The sequence below is a fragment of the Polistes canadensis genome, unplaced genomic scaffold, assembly GCF_001313835.1.
Source record: "Polistes canadensis isolate GaletaPanama2010 unplaced genomic scaffold, ASM131383v1 scaffold_27, whole genome shotgun sequence".
In the NCBI taxonomy this organism is placed as follows: Eukaryota; Metazoa; Arthropoda; class Insecta; order Hymenoptera; family Vespidae; genus Polistes; species Polistes canadensis.
In genome coordinates, this window is record NW_014569574.1 from 200,916 (window position 1) to 220,053 (window position 19,138).

Below are 19,138 nucleotides of genomic sequence, written 5' to 3' on the forward strand. Positions count from 1 at the left end.
CTTGAAATACTGCGTTGGCTGATAAAATAAATTATTTCGATGTACGCGGTATTTTCTAATTAAATAAATACGACGAGTTATTTTTGTAATGAAAATAAAATAAATTTGCAATCCACAATTAAAAATAAACAGAATAATATTTAATATTAATAATTATTCCAACAGTATATTTATTGGTCGAGTCAACGTATAATAATCTCGGACAATGAATTCAAATGAAAAGTAGAAATTTGAGCAAAACGAAAGTTACGGAAGATATGAAAGGAACGTTTTCCTTGTAAAGCTTATCGATCGAAAATCGGTCGAGGGGAGGCTCTACCACTTGAAACAACGAATGAACGCTTTGCATTCATCCACTCAACAACAGTGAGAGCGATTTCGAACGAATCATTTCGCAAGGTTTTCAAACGAGACGACGGGGCGAGGTTGCTTGTCTCCTATAAATTCGTGGCAGGAGAATTCGTCGTCACTCGTTGTCTACTCGTCGAATCAACAAGTGAATCAAAAATGTTCAAGCTCCTCGTAAGTGAAAGCACCATTTATCCACGAACGAACGAACGAACAAACGAACGAATAATTCATTATTCGAACATAGCAATCGTCTATTATAATTTGTTGTAGTATAGAAAATCCAACATTTGTTTCTATTATAATTTTACATTATTTTATATCTAACAATATAAATAATACTCTGGTACAACATTTTTTTATTTTTTTTTTTTTTTAATTTAAACGATAAATTCTATTAAAAATTATTTAACAATTTAATATCTCTTAACTTTTTGTTCTATTATTAATTGAAAATATTTGATTTGTTAATTAATTTTGCAAATTTTACATTATTTATTTACATTATTATTGGTGAAAAAAAATCGAAGAATAATTTATCTAACATATATAAAACATTTGTTTCAGAGCATCTTTGCCCTCGTAGCGGTCGCGTGCGTAAATGCAGCACCAGGTGCATTATTGGCAGCCCCAGCAGCGGTTGCAGCTGTTCCACCACCAATTGTCACTGCCAGAAGTAGCCAAGTTGTTGCGAGAAATTACAATACGTTTGCTGCCGCACCATTGGCTTACACCGCAGCTGCTCTACATGCACCAGTAGCCGCACCAGTAGCCGCACCAGTTGCTGCTTACACCGCACCAGTTGCTGCTTACACCGCACCACTCGCAGCCACACATTTGGCATATGCCCCATCATACCCGGCAGTAGCACGTCTTGCATATGTTTAAAATGCCCTTAAATAAGCCTATAAACCAATCAACTTGTTCTCTCGACTACGATTATGTGTCAATTGATCTTATATTAGAAAAAATATATTAAGTTTCTCCAACCTACATTTATCGTTACACTTTATTTATTTAATGTCACATCCCTTTTAGTTAATTGTCAATTAATAGACTGTAAGGAGGAAACTGTTTTTCCTATAAATATTACGATTAACATCGATGAAACGTTCTATATCTATACGTCTGACAGAACAATTATTGAATATAAATATAGCGTGGCGTTTCTCTGTGTGATCTCCTTTCAGTAACATTAACTTGTCGATACTTCAAGCTATTTTTCTTCCTTTTTCTCTCTATCTCTTTTTTTTTATTTTTCTCTCGTTATTGCAAATCAATAACAATCGAGCTCAAATGTGTTCGGAAGGATCTTGAAAAAAAAATGACAAGAATAATAGTACTATACCGGTGCGAATATGAAAAATTTTGTTATTAATGCACGAGGTGAACAAAGCACTTCGTTCAAGCGAGAAATGGAAATGACGTTGAATGGAAATGAACTTTAAAAACAACCAAAAATTCTGTTGGACTATTTGTACCTCTTTCGTCGCATAACTATTGTCGTATAGTTTGAAAAAACACTTTTATTATTTTTTAATATGAACATGTATGTAATAAAAAACATTTTTGAGAAATAAATAAAACGTTTAATATAAATATTTCAATTATTGTAATATTTATAAAACGTAATATAAAAATAATTATTCAACTATTTCATTCGTATTCCCCTTTTAATTAAATTATCGTTTTAATAATTAATTCTCTAATTTTTGTGTGTTATTAATATTACGTATTTATATAAACATATGACGTAGGAACATAACATAACGGTATTAGCCAACAAAATGCACAGCTAATATCAATGAGAAGAACAATAGTCTTATGTTAATTCACAATTACATAGAGTTTATGCAATTGTTTTTGTAACTTTCTTCTCTGACGTTGTATTCATTATATTATGATATTTTACTCAATAATATAATCATTCTATATTTGTTTCAAAGTGGAATCGAAAATCCAATAAACGATAAATTTACACGTAAATATAAGAAATACGATGAGATTGGGAAATTTATATTAAATATCTAACACACTTGACATTTCTTCGATATTTAACGCAATACAATTATGCAAGATTTCATTTAAAGATCCTTTAACTGGCGATTAAATCGTTGGACCCCAGCCCGCCCTCCCCGCACCTTAGTAAATTAATTTCTGTTTAAAGTAATAACAATCGTTAATAAATATGTAAGAATATGTAGAAATCGTTAAACGTATAATAGAGACGTGGCTTATCACTAAAACCTTAACGTTCTAGGTCGGTTCATCATTTACGTAATCTATCGAGAGCTCATCGTGAAATTGATCACGTAGTAGAAAGAAAGTATTGAATGGTCGTTGGGGGACTGGTATAAAAACGATACCAGTTCGGACATTGGCATTGTGCAGTGCTTCTTCAAACCAAGCAACATGAACTCTTTTGTTACGGTAAGTTCGAATTGGATATCACAAAGAATTTCGTTTGATCGAGTATCTCTTAACGTAAAATGATATTTATTTTCAGGTAACAATCGCGACTGTGCTCGCAATAGCGCAGGTTGCTCTGGGTGGAGTAGTTTCTGCGGCTCCACTTGTGGCTGCACCAGCAGTTGCTGCACCAGTAGTTGCTGCACCTGCAGCTATTGGTTATGCCAAGGCTGTGCCATACAATATTCCACCATACACATCCAGAGTCGACATCAACACCAGAAATGTTGCTGCCCCATTGATCGCATCTGCACCCCTCGTAGCTGCAGCACCAGCAGCACCAATTGTAGCCGCTGCACCATCCGCACCAGTTTTAGCCGCTGCACCATCCGCACCAGTTTTAGCCGCTGCACCAGCTGCACCGTTCGTTGCCGCACCTGGTTTATTCCAACCAACTTATGCCGGAAGTTTGACTGCTCCTTTAGCTCAATTCGCTGCTGCCTACGGACCAACGTTTTTCGGTTAAACAATGAAATTTGGATCTATCAAATGACTGTCTTTTGTTAATACATCTTCACCAATAAACATTTCTTACCAATCTTAACAAAAATCTTATTCTTATTTTCATGCCCTTTGTTTTATTTTTTAAGGAAAAATATTTGATTATTTGTTAGGAAAGAATGTAACAATTCTTAATGAGAAGATATCACAGGGAATTTGGACATAAAAAAAGAAGTAGAACTTAATTTAACTAACAACTAAGTTAAATTGTTAATTAAAAAAAATAATAAGTTGTTAAATTAAGTTCTACTTCTTTTTTTATGTCCAAGTTCCCTGTGATACCTTCTCATTAAGAATTTTATTTTTAGACGAGAAAAACAACTGATTGAATGTAACAATCTTCCTTCAATTTTTATTTTATCCAAGATGATAATCACCGCCAGGTGACTTATTTTTTGCCAAGTTAAATTTTTTCCAATGTATCTCCCCTATGATAATTGTACACTTTCGAAGAAACAACACACACGTCCTTTCCGCAGGAAGGAATTGCTTGAGATATTCTCGATTTTCCCTTTTGCGGAAAACAGGCTTTTATGTGAATAACGAAACATTATTTTATATTTTTTTTATCAATGCAAGTACTTATCTCTTTTTCTCTTTGGATGTATCCTGAAAGTAGTCGGAAGAGAAAAGGAAGAAATAAGCAGGTCCTGTGAAAGAAATCCGGGCAACGATCGACAACTCGATCTGGTTCAACCTTGCAGCAGCGGAAACCTTGAAGATTATATCCTGCTTTTGAAATACGACTACGACGAGTAGGAAGAACATAAAGTCTCTAAGAATTATTCTATTTTTGCATAAAATTATTATAAGGAATGAAAAAGGAACGAAGTAAATCAATAAATTATTTGTTTAATTCGTTAGATATTATAAAATATCAACGTTAACGTTTCTTAGGATTACAAGATTGAAATATTATAACAATAATGTTATTAAGAATAGTTTAGTCTATTGTTAGGAGAAACAATCATTAGTCTAGAACAATGATTTTCAAATTTTGTTTCTAGGAACCCTGAGATTCCACGAATTATTGTTCAAGAATATTATACTATAATAATATCATTTATAATGCTTGAATAATTTTATTTCAGGACTAATGTAAAAAGCAATACACAAAAATGAGCAAATGAAAAATTAATTTTGTTATCAGGAAAGGTTACATAAAATGTTTTTACGCTCATTAGGGTTCTGTGAATTGAAAAAGTTTGAAGACTATTGGCCTAGAATAAATAATAAATCGATCCTTCGATTTCCTACGCACCCTTATTATTAGAACTTTTGTTCGAAACCAAGACAAATAAATATTGTGATAGTAATTAAGTTTAAACAAAGGTACAAAGGGAAGTTCAATAAAAAATAAAGTCTATTTATTTTAGAATAAAAAAAACAGGTGTGCGTATACACACTAATCGTCGAATAATACATAACAAATTTATGAAAGAAAGTTAATTCAAATATATATTTTCTATATGTACAATACACAATGTTCGATTAAACGCAATAATTCGTATGGTCGAATAAAATTCGAGACACGTTCAAAGGTTGGACGATAGCCGCCACTTTTTCACCCACCGATGTCTCAATCTGGATAAGAAATTGTACGAAACACTTGTTAAAGTATTTAGGACGGTTTCTAAGCGATTAATTTTCCCGAGAGGTGATCGTTGCAACAGATCATTAGAATTACGTCGTCAAAACCTAGACGTAACCTTCCAACTACGAATAGAATGCACGATGTAAGCGTTATAGCAATGGGATACTATTAATAATTGTTTTAAATACGTAAACACGATTCTCTGTTTCGTCATAATGTTATTTATCGCAAATATGTCATTATATAAATTGAAAATATAATATAATATATATGTATTGTTAACATCAATCTCTCGAATCATGATTTAATTTTGGATAAAAAAAAATCAAGATTACCCCTCATAAGATCGATAAGAAAAATCTTTTTCTTTTGAATGTCAATCTGCCGGAAGTTGGTTTGACAAGCTACGATTTGCAAATCAACCGGGCACACCTATGAAACGAAAAGAAACGAAATATTAACGTTTCGCGTCACGTCTCGAATCACGATCGAATTTAGTTAAATCGTTCGATGGACTTCCAAAAAAAGAAGTTCTTTGAGACGAAGGCGCACCAGTGATAGAACGGGTGGCATCGAACGGGCGTGGCCAAGTTTACGCAGAGGTCATCTAGTATGCAAGACTGTAATCCTTCTGGTATTGTGAGATACGAAAGAGCATGGGGTGGGAGTTCCCTTGTTGGAAAGCGAAAACCACCTATAAAAGACAACGGAGCTCATCGTTTGCCATCACAGTTTTGGCAGCTTAACGTCAAAGCAAAACCACCCAAGCAAAATGATGACCAAGATCTTCGTAAGTTTATATCTTATCTATCATATATAAAATTATTTTTCAAATTGTCTTATATACCGATTTAATACGATGAAATTTTGTTAGAAATTGATTATCTCATTAATATTACATTTTTAGAAATAATTTCAAAGAATTCAAATTAATCCGATTAGGATTAAACTCACCCCCTTTTAACGATCGATCTGTTTTCTCTTTTAGGTTCTCATCGGCGCCTTCGTGGCTGTTTGCTCCGCCAGTATTGTACCAGCTATACCAGCACCGATTCCAGCAGCACTCACAGTTGGTACTTACGCATCGAGTTACAACGCTCACGCCATCAATCATGCCATAGCTGCACCTTACCTCGCTGCACACGCGGTAGCCCCTGCACCTGCAATTGCAGCTGCACCCTTGGCCTATTCAGCCCTACCAGCAGCCTACGCTTACCCTGCAGCACCCTTGCTCGCTGGAAGACGCTAAAATTTGACTAGGACAATTGGACTTTTATGAATACACTCGACTACTTATCAAAACCAACAATAGAAGCAGACCAGAAGAGGATCTCAACATTTAATTAAAACAATTATTATAAATTTTTGTTTTATTTTCTACATTGAAATTTTATGACAATCGGATTGCAAATCCGTGTATCAACCGTGGATAAGTAGATCGAAACCACGACGATGCGATGATCGGTTAAAACCGGTTCTGATCTCGACTATGCCGTGATGCGAACGATGGCTTGGTCTCTTCAACACTCTACACCATACTGCTTTCTTGTGTTACGTTTTTACTCGGTCGATCAATAAATCTTTCATTCCTGCAAATCTTTTACGATATTTTTTAAACATTCTAATCCCCTTTATACATCCTAAAACAGATATACTTATCTCGTAACATTAGCAAGAAATAAGATATATGTTTCAAGGAAACATCAATTAAATAGGAACGCTGTTGTCGGATGAAGACAGTAATTAAAGAACACTTTGTTAGACCATTAACAGGAGAAGAATTTTTCTGTACGATACGTTTAAAAAAGGAAACTCCTAAAGAATTAAACAATCTATGTATCTGTATGGTGTGTAAGTATCTTACACCATAAGAATCTTTGTGAAAAGAGTACTTTCTATTTCACGTTTAACATTTTCTTTCAATTCAGTTTCCAAATCTGACAAAACAGATAGACAGACGTTTACATAAATGTCATAACGACGTGGCTCAAAAAGTCTTACACAATTTTGACATAAGTAAAAATATCTACGCTTCTTTTATTATTGCTTAAGTTATTCACAAAAGAACTCGTTGTGCTTATATATATATATATATACATATACTTTTTTTTCTAACGATTAACGTAAGTTCGAGAAAAGATAACAGGTACCAAAGGACACGCCTGTAAGACAGACCATAGGAGCCAGTTCTTCTCACGTATGCAAGTCATGCGAGACAGTTTTCGCATCGAGTATCACGACGAGCAACTCGACGTCGTTAACCTCATTTCGTATAGAAAAGTCGACGCATAACAAAAGACTCCTCTCTGTATCCGCAAAAGAAGTTTCGATATTAATTTTGCAATTGGCTTGGTTCTTAGACAATTTAAAGGAAATAAATTCAAATTGTATTACTGTTTTTAGCCGTTCATTTTAGCCAATTGAAGATCGTTCAAAATCGATTAGAGAAAAATGTAAAGGAAATAAATAATTAGAATAATTCCATTCGTAAATATTACTTAGTTTACTATCGTTGATAAGTGTCAAGAAAAATTGAAATATTGTAGAAATGAATTTTAACGGTGATTATTTAAAATAAAATTGGTTCTCCTTGTTGGTAGGAGAGTTATAACAATCGTTAATAATCTCTAATATTATAATCATCGATATCGACAATGTACAAGGTATGTCTATCCGCAATTATTTGTTTATTTGTTTATTTAAACATTTACGGGGATTACCTATTGTTACATAACCAGAAAAAATATTGAAAGATAAAAATAATATAAAGATAATATAAATATAAATAAATTAATTAATTAAAATATAAAAAAGATACATAATATTAAAGATAAATATATATAAATAGATAATATATATATATATATACATAGAAATTACCAATAAATAAAAAGACTATATAAATATATTTACAAAATTAATAAAGATATAACAAAAAATATACAATAAGTAGCAATAAAAACGATAAAGATTAAATTATGTAATCCAAATATCAATTAAAAATGCGTGAGTCACAAATTCAGTCGTAATTTCTGTGACACGGGTATCATTAATCTAACGCAAATAACGATTAAGAATTTCTCTCAATCTCTCATGAATTGGATTCTGGTTTACGCCTTCAATGAAAATGAATCTGCCTCGATAAAAGTGAAAGGTTGAGTCGCGATATCAAAGTCCTCTTACGAACCGGAAATTGTGAGAAACGGATTCTTAAAATAGAAATATGAAATGTTATAAATATAAATGGGTTATTAATATAACTATGAATTTATACATATATAAGGACTATGAATAAATAAATACATTTATATGTATCAATAAAAAATTTAAGGTTAAAACTCATACGAAGAAATGTCAGATAATTAAAACTAGGATTCAATGATGATATCAAAAAATAATTAATCTGATCAAAGGGATCCTATAAGTTCAACCATTTACGTAACGACCTAACAATTTATCCAAAAGTTGCAATATCGATTAGAGTATCATAAGATAACATAACAAATAAATGAATACATTTATGTATATGTAGTTGTAAAAAAATTCAAGGGCAAAAAACTAATACGAAACACAATTTAAGGTAATTAAAAGTTTAGGTTCCAAAGTTATGATACCAAAAAGTTATTAACCTGTATTAAAAGAACTCAACGAAGTTCAACCATTTACGTAACGACCTAACAGTTTATCCAAGAGTTGAAGTATCGACATATCGATTAGAGAGTCATAATGAAAAAACGATCGATCCAATTTACCGTCAAGGTTTCGAAAATCCTCTATCTGGAAAGAAATGACCGTAAACTATTGTAGTCACGTATCCAATAGTATATCGCGATGAGATGAAAAAGTTTTGTACACGAAACGTTATATACGTCTATCTAGATAATACATCATTTTGTTTGTTTTTTTCGTAACTCTATGTTAACTCCTTGTACATTTAATTCTCGTTCAAAGTCCTCCCTTTTCAAAGGAGTTACCTTCGTTCTGAGACGAATGAGATGGAAAAAAAAAAAAAAAGAAGTAATAACTAAAGAAAAATTTCACACGGTACAAAAAACAAGAACTTGTCCTTCTATCTCTGTCCAGTTTTTTCGTTGGCATAGCACTTAATATAATATGTGTGTGTATATGTATGTGAATGTACGTTCATACGAGCAATCGACTACCAAATTGCTTGTCACAAAAATTCTCATGATTGAAGCTCCCTCTCGCCATTAAATAAGATTTATATGAAAAATGAAAGATATAATAAAGCTACCCCCCCTTCCACAAAAAAAAAAAGAAAAGAAAACAGATTTCTCTCTCTCTCTTCTTTTTTTTTTCCTTCCTTCTCTTATTTCTCTTTCTCTCTTTTTCTGTTATACATATATATATGCAAGTAACTTATTTTAATTACGATCGGTATACGTAGCCAAGCGATCTACTTTCTCATATCACGTGGCCTTCTTTGCCACCTCGTCCCTTCCCCATCGATATGACGCGCGCAACGAATCCAAGGCGACGAAAATAAACAAACAACTCGTGACGTCCATCATCAACTTCACCGAGATTTTTTTTTCCTCCATTTCTATTTAACAATTAAGATTTATTCTCTAACTTTTCGTGTCGTAAGTCATCCATTTGTTTCGCGATTTCTTTCGTTAGAATAATCGAATTGTATTAGGTTATCGAGTGATAGAGAAAAAAAAATGCGCGAAATAGCTCATCTTCAGGCTGGCCAGTGCGGCAATCAAATTGGTGCTAAGGTAATTAATAATCATTTCAAATAATCTCATATATATGCGATTACATTGATAACATATAAATGAAATTTAACTGACAGTTTTGGGAGGTAATATCCGACGAGCATGGAATAGATCCTACGGGAACTTATCACGGTGACTCGGATTTGCAATTGGAACGTATAAACGTTTATTATAATGAAGCAACCGGTGGAAAATACGTTCCAAGAGCTATACTGGTCGATCTGGAACCTGGCACAATGGATGCCGTACGATCCGGTCCATTTGGTCAAATATTTCGACCGGACAATTTTGTTTTCGGGCAAAGCGGTGCTGGAAACAATTGGGCGAAAGGTCATTACACGGAAGGTGCAGAACTGGTTGATTCCGTCCTCGATGTTGTCCGCAAGGAAGCTGAAAGTTGCGATTGTCTTCAGGGATTTCAATTAACTCATTCGCTTGGTGGTGGAACCGGTGCTGGTATGGGCACCTTACTTATTTCCAAAATTCGAGAAGAGTATCCGGATAGGATTATGATGACCTTTAGCGTGGTACCATCTCCCAAGGTATTAAATCATTTCCAAAATTATTTTTGATAATTCATGCTGATTTATTAAATTGGTCAATAAATTCGTGTTATTTGTTTTAAGCAAATATAACGCGAAGTGTAAAGTTCGTCCCGATTTAGAAACAAATTTATGCATTATATATAATATTACCATCTAAATCGAATATATATGCATACGTATAAATCGGCACGAACTTTCCAAACAACTTAATAATATATTTTATAATATTGTACATTCATAACAGGACGAATGTAATCACTGAATATATTATTAACTCGTCCGTTTAGATATACGTAAGAATCTACTTGTTTAAACGTGATCCGTGTATTAAATGCTGTTGCATCAAACGCTTACTCTTTCTCTCTCTCTCTTTTTTTCTTTCTTTTTTAATCTTTCTTTTTCTTTTACAGGTGTCGGACACAGTCGTCGAACCATACAACTGCACTCTTTCCGTACATCAACTTGTTGAGAATACGGACGAATCCTATTGTATAGACAACGAAGCGCTCTACGATATTTGCTTCAGGACACTTAAATTAAGTACACCTACTTATGGTGATTTAAATCATTTGGTTAGCGCAACATTGAGCGGTGTTACAACCTGCTTAAGGTTTCCTGGACAATTAAATGCAGATTTGAGAAAACTAGCAGTCAATATGGTACCTTTCCCACGATTACACTTCTTCATTCCTGGTTTCGCGCCTTTAACTTCAAGGTTAACCTCAAGAGATAGTTATTATTTATTCGATAAAAATGCATTTATACGATTATTCTCGTCGTAACTTAAGAACTTTATTACAGAGGATCTCAACAGTACAGAGCATTAACTGTCCCAGAGTTAACCCAACAAATGTTCGACGCTAAAAACATGATGGCTGCCTGTGACCCTCGACACGGTCGTTATCTCACCGTAGCTGCTGTTTTCCGTGGAAGAATGTCGATGAAAGAGGTGGACGAACAGATGTTAAATATCCAAAACAAAAATAGTAGCTATTTCGTCGAATGGATACCGAGTAACGTTAAAACCGCAGTTTGCGATATTCCACCGCGCGGTTTAAAAATGTCAGCGACTTTTATTGGAAATTCTACGGCCATCCAGGTTACTTTATCGCATTAACAACATTTTTTTTCATCAATTAATTATAAAACAATTTCATTTCATTTGTCAATTTCTTTTCACAAATTGTAGGAACTCTTCAAAAGAGTTTCTGAACAATTTACGGCCATGTTCAGGCGCAAAGCATTTCTTCATTGGTACACTGGCGAAGGAATGGACGAAATGGAGTTCACGGAAGCCGAAAGCAACATGAACGATTTGGTATCGGAGTATCAGCAATATCAAGAAGCTACGGCAGAAGAGGATGGTGAATTTGACGAGGAGGAGGAGGGTGAAGGGGCGGACAATTAATTCTTTTTATTAGATTTTCCTTCTTCCACAATTAGCGATCGTTTTAATCACATGTATCATACTCGAAATAAGAAAAACTGTTCGTACGAGTAAAAACTGTCTGTCGTTCATCAATTATTATTTTGTTATTAAATGCAACGAACATACTGTACAGAATAAATGATTTCGTCACAATAGACTTTTCATTTGTAAATGATCGAGAAGAACTTTGATGATGATGCATACTCTCTTTCACTCTCTTTCTCTCTCTCTTTCCTTTTTTTCACACGATGATCGATAAAGGAAAAATACATTTATCGTTTTCACAGCGTCCTCGATAGGCCTCGTTTATTATTTAATAATAACATGCGCGGATAGAATTACTAAGAATACTTGATTACCGATGCGTACATTCATTGTTATTATTTAAAATCGCACGAAGAATATCGTAAATGTTAATGAGTGGGTGTGGTCGCGTTACGCCGTTAGTTACCAAGAAAAACATGAGTAGATACCTTGTCCTTACCATGAAAAATTCTCATTTCCCCTCGCGTTCCTCGCGACACACGTCGTTTAAAACGCGATTGACAATCGCGAACGATAAGATCACCCCGTCTTCAACAATTATTATCTATGAAATAATAAATTTATTTACATCGGCCTTATAGAGAATAAAAATAATACGATTTATAGAAAAACGATTGTCACACGATCAAACGATATTACCCCATTTCGCGTCACTAAATAGTAATTAAAATTGAACAAAAAATCGAACACACAACCTTCGAGATGAGGACACGAAAAATTTCTCACTGATCGAAGATCCTGCTTGATCCGTCAAAGATCAAGAACGTACGTATTCGCGTTCGATCGAAGATCAATCTTGACTCGAGGCAACGTAGATGCACGATTATTCTACATCCGATTAGTTGAGATCTCTCTTACACTCTCTTTCTCTCCCTCTCTCTCTCTCTCTCTCTTTCTATCTCTATTTATCTCTTTCGATAGAGTCCTCTTCACGCTCGAGGGAACATAGACAAGATCATAGACGCGTAGATAATTACTGAAAGCATTGCAAAGTAGCGGGAAAACATCATAGTGGGGAGATGTCTTTCTTTGAGAACACGCGCACAGATACAGATATAGATACACACACACACATACACACAAAAGTACTTGCGGTGAAACATAGACAGATGTATTTTCTATCTCTTTCTTCGTTTTCGAGCCATAACATCGAGCTGTCAAGGTAACTAGCTGTAAGAAGTTCTTCTCACGAGGGGATTTGTGTTCCCCTAGTGTTACACCGGTAGTCCGCATAGCGATAATGATTTCGTCCTTCGTCAAAACCACCTCCACATTCCGTAGGTCATCGAGAAATCCACGGATCGTAGAGACCTCGTCGAATCTAGGTGAACGTGTGTATCTATTTACCAATACCAAAGAACTATAGGCCTCTATCTATCCTGTGAGCTAGCTACCCCGCCCCAACACACTTCAGATCCCTTGCAATATGTACCATACACGTATGCATTTACAAATTCGTTGTTGCCTCAACTCGCACGCACAGGGAAATGCTTTTTTTTCATATTTCCACCATTCCCCGTGTTTAACGCCTAGACAAACACCAACGGAATGAGATGAAGGAAGAAAGAGAATGCTTTGCTGGGGGTATATAAGTGATACACTAGGAACGCTCTTTAGTTGGTCTACGATACCTACTGACAACATTTCATATCAAACAACATGTTCAAGTTGGTGAGTAGGTTTCTATACTATCGCGAAAAAAAAGAAATTATAAATATTATTTTAGAAAGATTTCTTTTTTTTCTATTTTAATTCTACAATATTTTGATATAAATGTAAAAACATTGTTTTACATTGACGCTTACGATAACGAGTAGGTTAATAATTGATGAATCGAGTTACGTTGTTCTTGCAAATTTTTCTTTACTTTCGAGAAAGTAAAATATAATACATATACGAGAACGTGACTGGTATCGCATGTAATGATAAAGCCATCTCATTGATTGTATGTAGAACGCTCGTGTTTTAAATGGCTTGAAGAATGACGTGAGTAATTCGTAACATTTAAAGTGAACTTTTCATATATAGCTGGCGGGCACACAGTACATTTATTGAATTAATAAAAATGTTTATAACCTGACGTAATGTGAAATTAAATGAACTTAAAAAGGATTCAATCAAAATATTATATTTATCGTAATTTTCGTTAGTTAAAGAAAAGAATAATACGGAAACACGCGCATCTTTTTTCAGCTCATTCTTTCAGCACTCGTGGCTTATGCCTCCGCTGGATTGTACACGGGATACAATGGATACGGCAGTGGCTACGGTTATGGTGGATACGGTGGTTACGGTGGCTACGGACACGGTGGATATGGAGGCTACGGACACGGCGGTTATGGTGGTTACGGTGGCTACGGTTATGGCGGATATGGTTTAGGCCATGGGGTTGGAATTGCACCAGCTTATTCATCAGGACTCGCTTACCATGCACCTGTCGCGACTAGCTATGCAAACACGTATAAGGTAAACAAAATAGAATTTTTTTTGTTAAATATATATATATATATATATAATACATATATGTATCTACAGAAATTTTACACGAGAAAGGAAAGTAATCTCAAGAAGTGAAAGAAATATCAAGACATACAATAAAATGACTCATTTATCTTATTTTCTTCAGGTCGCTTTGGCTCCTGCGGTGACCAAAGTTGCGGTTGCGGCGCCTGCGGTAACCAAAGTTGCTTATGCCGCACCCACAATAACTTACGCTGCTCCAGCCGTTGCTCCAGCTATCAGTTATAGCCACGGATACAGTATCCCACCTTCGGTCACTACTTACGGCCATTCTCTTGGATATGGTCTGGGATACGGATATGGACTTGGACACGGATACGGATACGGCCACGGTGGTTATTATCATTGAAATTGAAACCCAAATGCATCAATGATCTGCCCCGATCGGTTCTTTCCATTAACGAAAGATATATATATATATATATATAAGTTATATATATATAACGATTGTACATAATACGTACGACGACTGAACTCCACCTAACATCACACACTGCCACAATTACCACCAAACCCAATCCCCCAAAAAAAGAACTATGTAAAATATTTAATAATATATCGTGCATGTGTAATTAATTTCTCGTTAACTATTCGCATCTCTTCTGTTATTTTTTCTCTCTATTTCTTCATATTCTTTCCCCCCTCCCCCTTTTACCACTGTTCTTTATTGCGAGCGACATATTATATTTTTTGTTTTTTATCGACGAGAAAAAAGAAAGAAAATTTAAACGAAACCATTGTAGTTTCGAATATCATTAGAAAACACGGTAGTGTTTTATAGGCTTATCTTACATTATCGATCGATTTTCACTCTACACGTCAAAAGTTACCAAGCTGCGCCACGAGTTTCAAAAATAAAAAAAAATAAGAAAAAAAAACAAAGGCGGAGATGAAATAGACGACAACGAAAGAAGCGAAATTCGAAAGTCGGTCAAGGATGAGGGGAAGTTCGCTCCTTCGATCGCATTTTACTTCATGATCGATCTTTTTATTTTTTCTCTCCTTCGTATTATGGTATCAAGATTGTTCATTACTTTTAACTGTCGATCTACGTAACGTAAGCGCAATCGTACGATCAAACGTGTCAAAACATTCCAATGATTAATTCGAATCGAATTTTCTTACGAGCTAAGAAAATATTTTGAAACATTTTTTTTTTATCTTTTCACGTATTTTTGGTTTTCATTTATTTATTTATAAGATCAAAATTACAATTAGTCATCTTTTTTATATAACAATTAACGTAATGTACACGCCATTACATCTTTTTGTAGTTCACTAGTCGATGTGTTTCAACTCACTCACATATTAAAAACGAATGCATCAAAATATTAAAGGTTAATTGAAATGAAATTTCGATATTGATATTCATTTGATTGCGAAGTAATGAATAAATTAACGAATTAGTCATCATCATTATTATCATTATTACTACCAATTATTATCCGATGATTACTGATAACCGATCGAGCCTTAAAATCAATGAATTTTCGAATCCTTTCGACACGACTGAAATATTATACTCTTCTCCGATTGCACAACAAAGCGAGTTTCATTCGTGCGAGTAAATGGAACGAAAGTCAAATAATAGCATGTTATTCGACCGAAAGTAAGCAACTTCAAAAGATTGATAGTTGACATCCGATCGAGATAAATCTACTTTTTTACTATCCATCTACTCAAATCTACCATGATCTTTGACGTTTGTTAACCTTTTCGTTTATCGATAAGATCATTCAAGCACGACGAAAGTCATCTGTGTGCGATCAGGGATATGATATTTAATTATTGTTCCTTGAGAACGATCTTCCAAATATTCTTACTCGACAAACACAAAAACATTCTAGATAATGTATGAAAATTTTATAAAACGTGATAGAAGAGCTGTCAGAAAATAACAGTATAATAGTTACGTATTACTAATGAAATTATTGGTTATTTAACTTGCACGATATCTAAATAAATTTATAATTAGTTTTAATTAATATACTATTATAGACTAAAAATGATTGAAATCGATTATAAAATCCCTTTATATAAAGGTACGATCGAAATGAGAAGACATTTCGAGAAGCCAAAAAAGAAAAAAGATTAAATATTAATACCTCGATTAAACGAAATTCACGTTTATTTGCTACAGTACGTAGACTTTATTGGAACAAGATCGGCTCCACCCAGATCTCCTTATTCGATAAATCGAAGGGCAAAATTTTCTTTTTAAGTATTGGTAATAATCAAGGTCTCAGGTGAACAAAGATTGTCCCTTACAGAGAGATACGAGAGAACGTATGCTAATGCAGAAGACGTCCTTATACCTTTGAACGATCCCCTCGTTAATAACAAATCTTATTCACACGAGTTTTTCCCACGTACATGCGAACGAAATTCGTTTTTTTTTTTTTTAACGAGACCGATGGAAAAATCTTTTTGTAGCTCCTTCGCAAAATGCTGTTAACGTTTAACTTTATTCTAACAAGGTCTATAAAAGGATACTCAATCCTATCGATAGATAAATCCAACATTTCAAATTACATACGTATTAATTATGTTTAATTTCTTTATTAAAATTAACAGATATCGTGTGTATATATCATTCATTTTGCCAATAATCAAAATATAGCAAAAGAAAAACAATAAACCGATATCCCAAATTTAAAACGAAGGAAAATAAAGGATAAAGAGATATGAAAATATAAAAAGCCAAGATCACAATGAAATGCGTTGATAACATTAATTATATATTTGACATAATCGTAAGGTATTTCCAACAACGTTATACAAGATCAAGATTCATGGTGCAATTTGAAAAAAAGAAAACAAATATAAAAAGACAAGTATGTCGATCGTAGTCATGTTCTTCTTTTAAACGTCGTTCCAATCCATTTCGATCGTTCATCCTTTGATCAGCGTATACCGGTGATCTAGTGAACGAGACTGACGGCTGGTGCGGCGTAAGTCAGATGAGAAGAGTGAGAGGTGTATGCAACTGGGGCTACATGTGCGGCATATGCAACTGGGGCTGCATGAGCGGTATAAGCAACCGGGGCTGCGTGTGCGGCGTAGGTAAATGTTGGTGCATGTGCAGCATAGGTAAGACTAGCTGGGTGAGCCGAGTAAGCCACGGCTGGTGCAGCAGCTACGAATCCTGGTGCTGGTTCTGGTGCTGGTGCTGGTGCAGCTGCAGCGCAGGCTACGAGCACGGCAAATACTACGAACTTGTACATGGTTGCTAGTTATCTCGACTCTACTAGTTAAAGAAGACTTGTGACTGCGGTGTCGATCGACTGACTGATGCCATTCCCAAATGATTCAATCTTTTTATACCTCATCCACGCCCCTAAAATCGAAGGAAAAAAACAACCAAGAAAACTGGTTCTTCGATGAACGCCTGCCCGGTCGGCGCAGACTACCGGGCCAAGGACTTCCGGATTACAATTTCGTCGATTAGGAGATTAAGATCGTGTAGCAAGACAGAGAAAGAGAGAGAGAGAGAGGGAGAAAGAGATAGACGTGGAGAAAACGGAGCGTGTACGATGTACGTTGCGAAAATGTGTAACATTTTAAATCAGAGAGAAGGGGCTGCCTCGACAGTAAGTACACGAGAGAGTCTCTACGACCGTGACCGTTTCTTCTTCTTTTTCTTCTTCTTCTTCTTCTTCTTCTTCTCCTTTACATTTCGTGATTCGTCTCGTTTTCTTTTCTCTCTCCTTAATGACTTTAATATATACACATATATTTTCATCTTCTTTTGATTTTTTTCAACGATACTCGACTAACACGCGCACGCGTTCCCATTTTTCTCGAGGTACCTACCCACAAATGTTCGACAGAAATTATATCACTTTTTTCGAACGAATTAATATTCATACGTATTTTCGTGGTCATGCCATTTAACGAGATAATTATAATACGCTCAAAATAACGAGCATAAATAGGAGGAGGGGGAGGGGGAGGAGGAGTTAACGTAAAAAAAAACAAAGAAAAAAAGGAAAGAGACTCTCTTTTATTCGAAAAAAAATGGAAAGGTTTTCTCCAAAGCACGTGGTTACATGCGTTACGTGAAAAATGAAGTAAGTCGAGCATCTACTTTCGCGGATTGTGTCACAACACGAGGTCTCCTGTAATGTGGCCCCTCCCTCCTTTACCCTCCTAGAGACGACAATGTCCTCGTAAGTAGGCGTTCAAGTAGTCTCGCGTTGCCAAGTTGCTCAATATCGTGTACATAACTGATCGGAATAAGCGAATAATAAATACAAATAATGTTCTTGCTATCCATGCGTGTTTTATCCTGTCGCCAAAAATAAATTAACGATTACGACAAAAATCGTGCCACTTAATTAACATCACCCTCGTTCGTCTAACTAATCATTGTCATACGTCCATTTGCATACAACCAACGATTACACACGAAATATCTTTCTCTTACCTTTTTATTATTATGCAAATTTTTATATTATAATAATTATGTAACGCTGATCATTTCAAAAGAACGTTCCACCTGGCTTAACCTATACGATTATCAGATTATCAAATATTATTTAAATGATCAATAAATTGGTCTAATTTCTAATTCTGCATCAATAAAATTATCATGATAAATATTCATTATACTATTGAGTTATACAAGAATTGTAATATGGGTTTAACAAGCAAACTAGAATCAATGTAAAGTGATTTCAACGCCCGAGGTGTTTATAAACATCGACTTTAGGTTTCATGAGACTAGGAAGTAAGAAGAACGTGTTTTTCAACTTGTCTAAGCTTAGAGATAGGCGTAGGATAACCGATAACGATCCCGGATCCATCGAAGATCGTAAAGGGTCGCTGTTATTGGTCCTTGGCAATGTTTCACGAACGTGGTAGTTAGCGTAGAGAAAAAATCGACAGGTATTGAAAGACCCTGAAGGAGATCGAAAGGAAAGAAAGAGAGAGAGAGAGAGGGAAA

The 19,138-nt window shown here is 34.8% G+C and overlaps 4 protein-coding genes across 4 annotated transcripts; 3 read left to right on the forward strand and 1 right to left on the reverse strand.

Moving 5' to 3' along the window:
* Window positions 1-372: 372 nt before the first annotated feature.
* LOC106783845 (cuticle protein 38-like) lies at window positions 373-3,283 on the forward strand. The gene is made up of 4 exons (XM_014742759.1): window positions 373-522; window positions 916-1,230; window positions 2,740-2,778; window positions 2,855-3,283. The coding sequence occupies exons 1-4, from the start codon at window positions 508-510 to the stop codon at window positions 3,281-3,283; spliced, it is 798 nt and encodes a 265-aa protein (XP_014598245.1). The 5' UTR covers window positions 373-507.
* A 6,311-nt stretch (window positions 3,284-9,594) lies between these two features.
* On the forward strand, window positions 9,595-11,607 carry LOC106783945 (tubulin beta-4B chain-like). Its single transcript, XM_014742967.1, has 5 exons — window positions 9,595-9,654; window positions 9,732-10,196; window positions 10,610-10,914; window positions 11,001-11,298; window positions 11,389-11,607. The coding sequence occupies exons 1-5, from the start codon at window positions 9,598-9,600 to the stop codon at window positions 11,605-11,607; spliced, it is 1,344 nt and encodes a 447-aa protein (XP_014598453.1). The 5' UTR covers window positions 9,595-9,597.
* A 1,680-nt stretch (window positions 11,608-13,287) lies between these two features.
* LOC106783946 (chorion class B protein L11-like) lies at window positions 13,288-14,765 on the forward strand. Its single transcript, XM_014742969.1, has 4 exons — window positions 13,288-13,344; window positions 13,867-13,957; window positions 14,015-14,139; window positions 14,300-14,765. Exons 1-4 carry the CDS (start codon window positions 13,333-13,335, stop codon window positions 14,540-14,542), a joined length of 471 nt encoding a protein of 156 aa, XP_014598455.1. The 5' UTR covers window positions 13,288-13,332; the 3' UTR covers window positions 14,543-14,765.
* Window positions 14,766-17,003: 2,238 nt separating this feature from the next.
* On the reverse strand, window positions 17,004-17,466 carry LOC106783856. Its single transcript, XM_014742772.1, has one exon. The coding sequence runs from the start codon at window positions 17,415-17,417 to the stop codon at window positions 17,115-17,117; it is 303 nt and encodes a 100-aa protein (XP_014598258.1). The 5' UTR covers window positions 17,418-17,466; the 3' UTR covers window positions 17,004-17,114.
* Window positions 17,467-19,138: the final 1,672 nt, after the last annotated feature.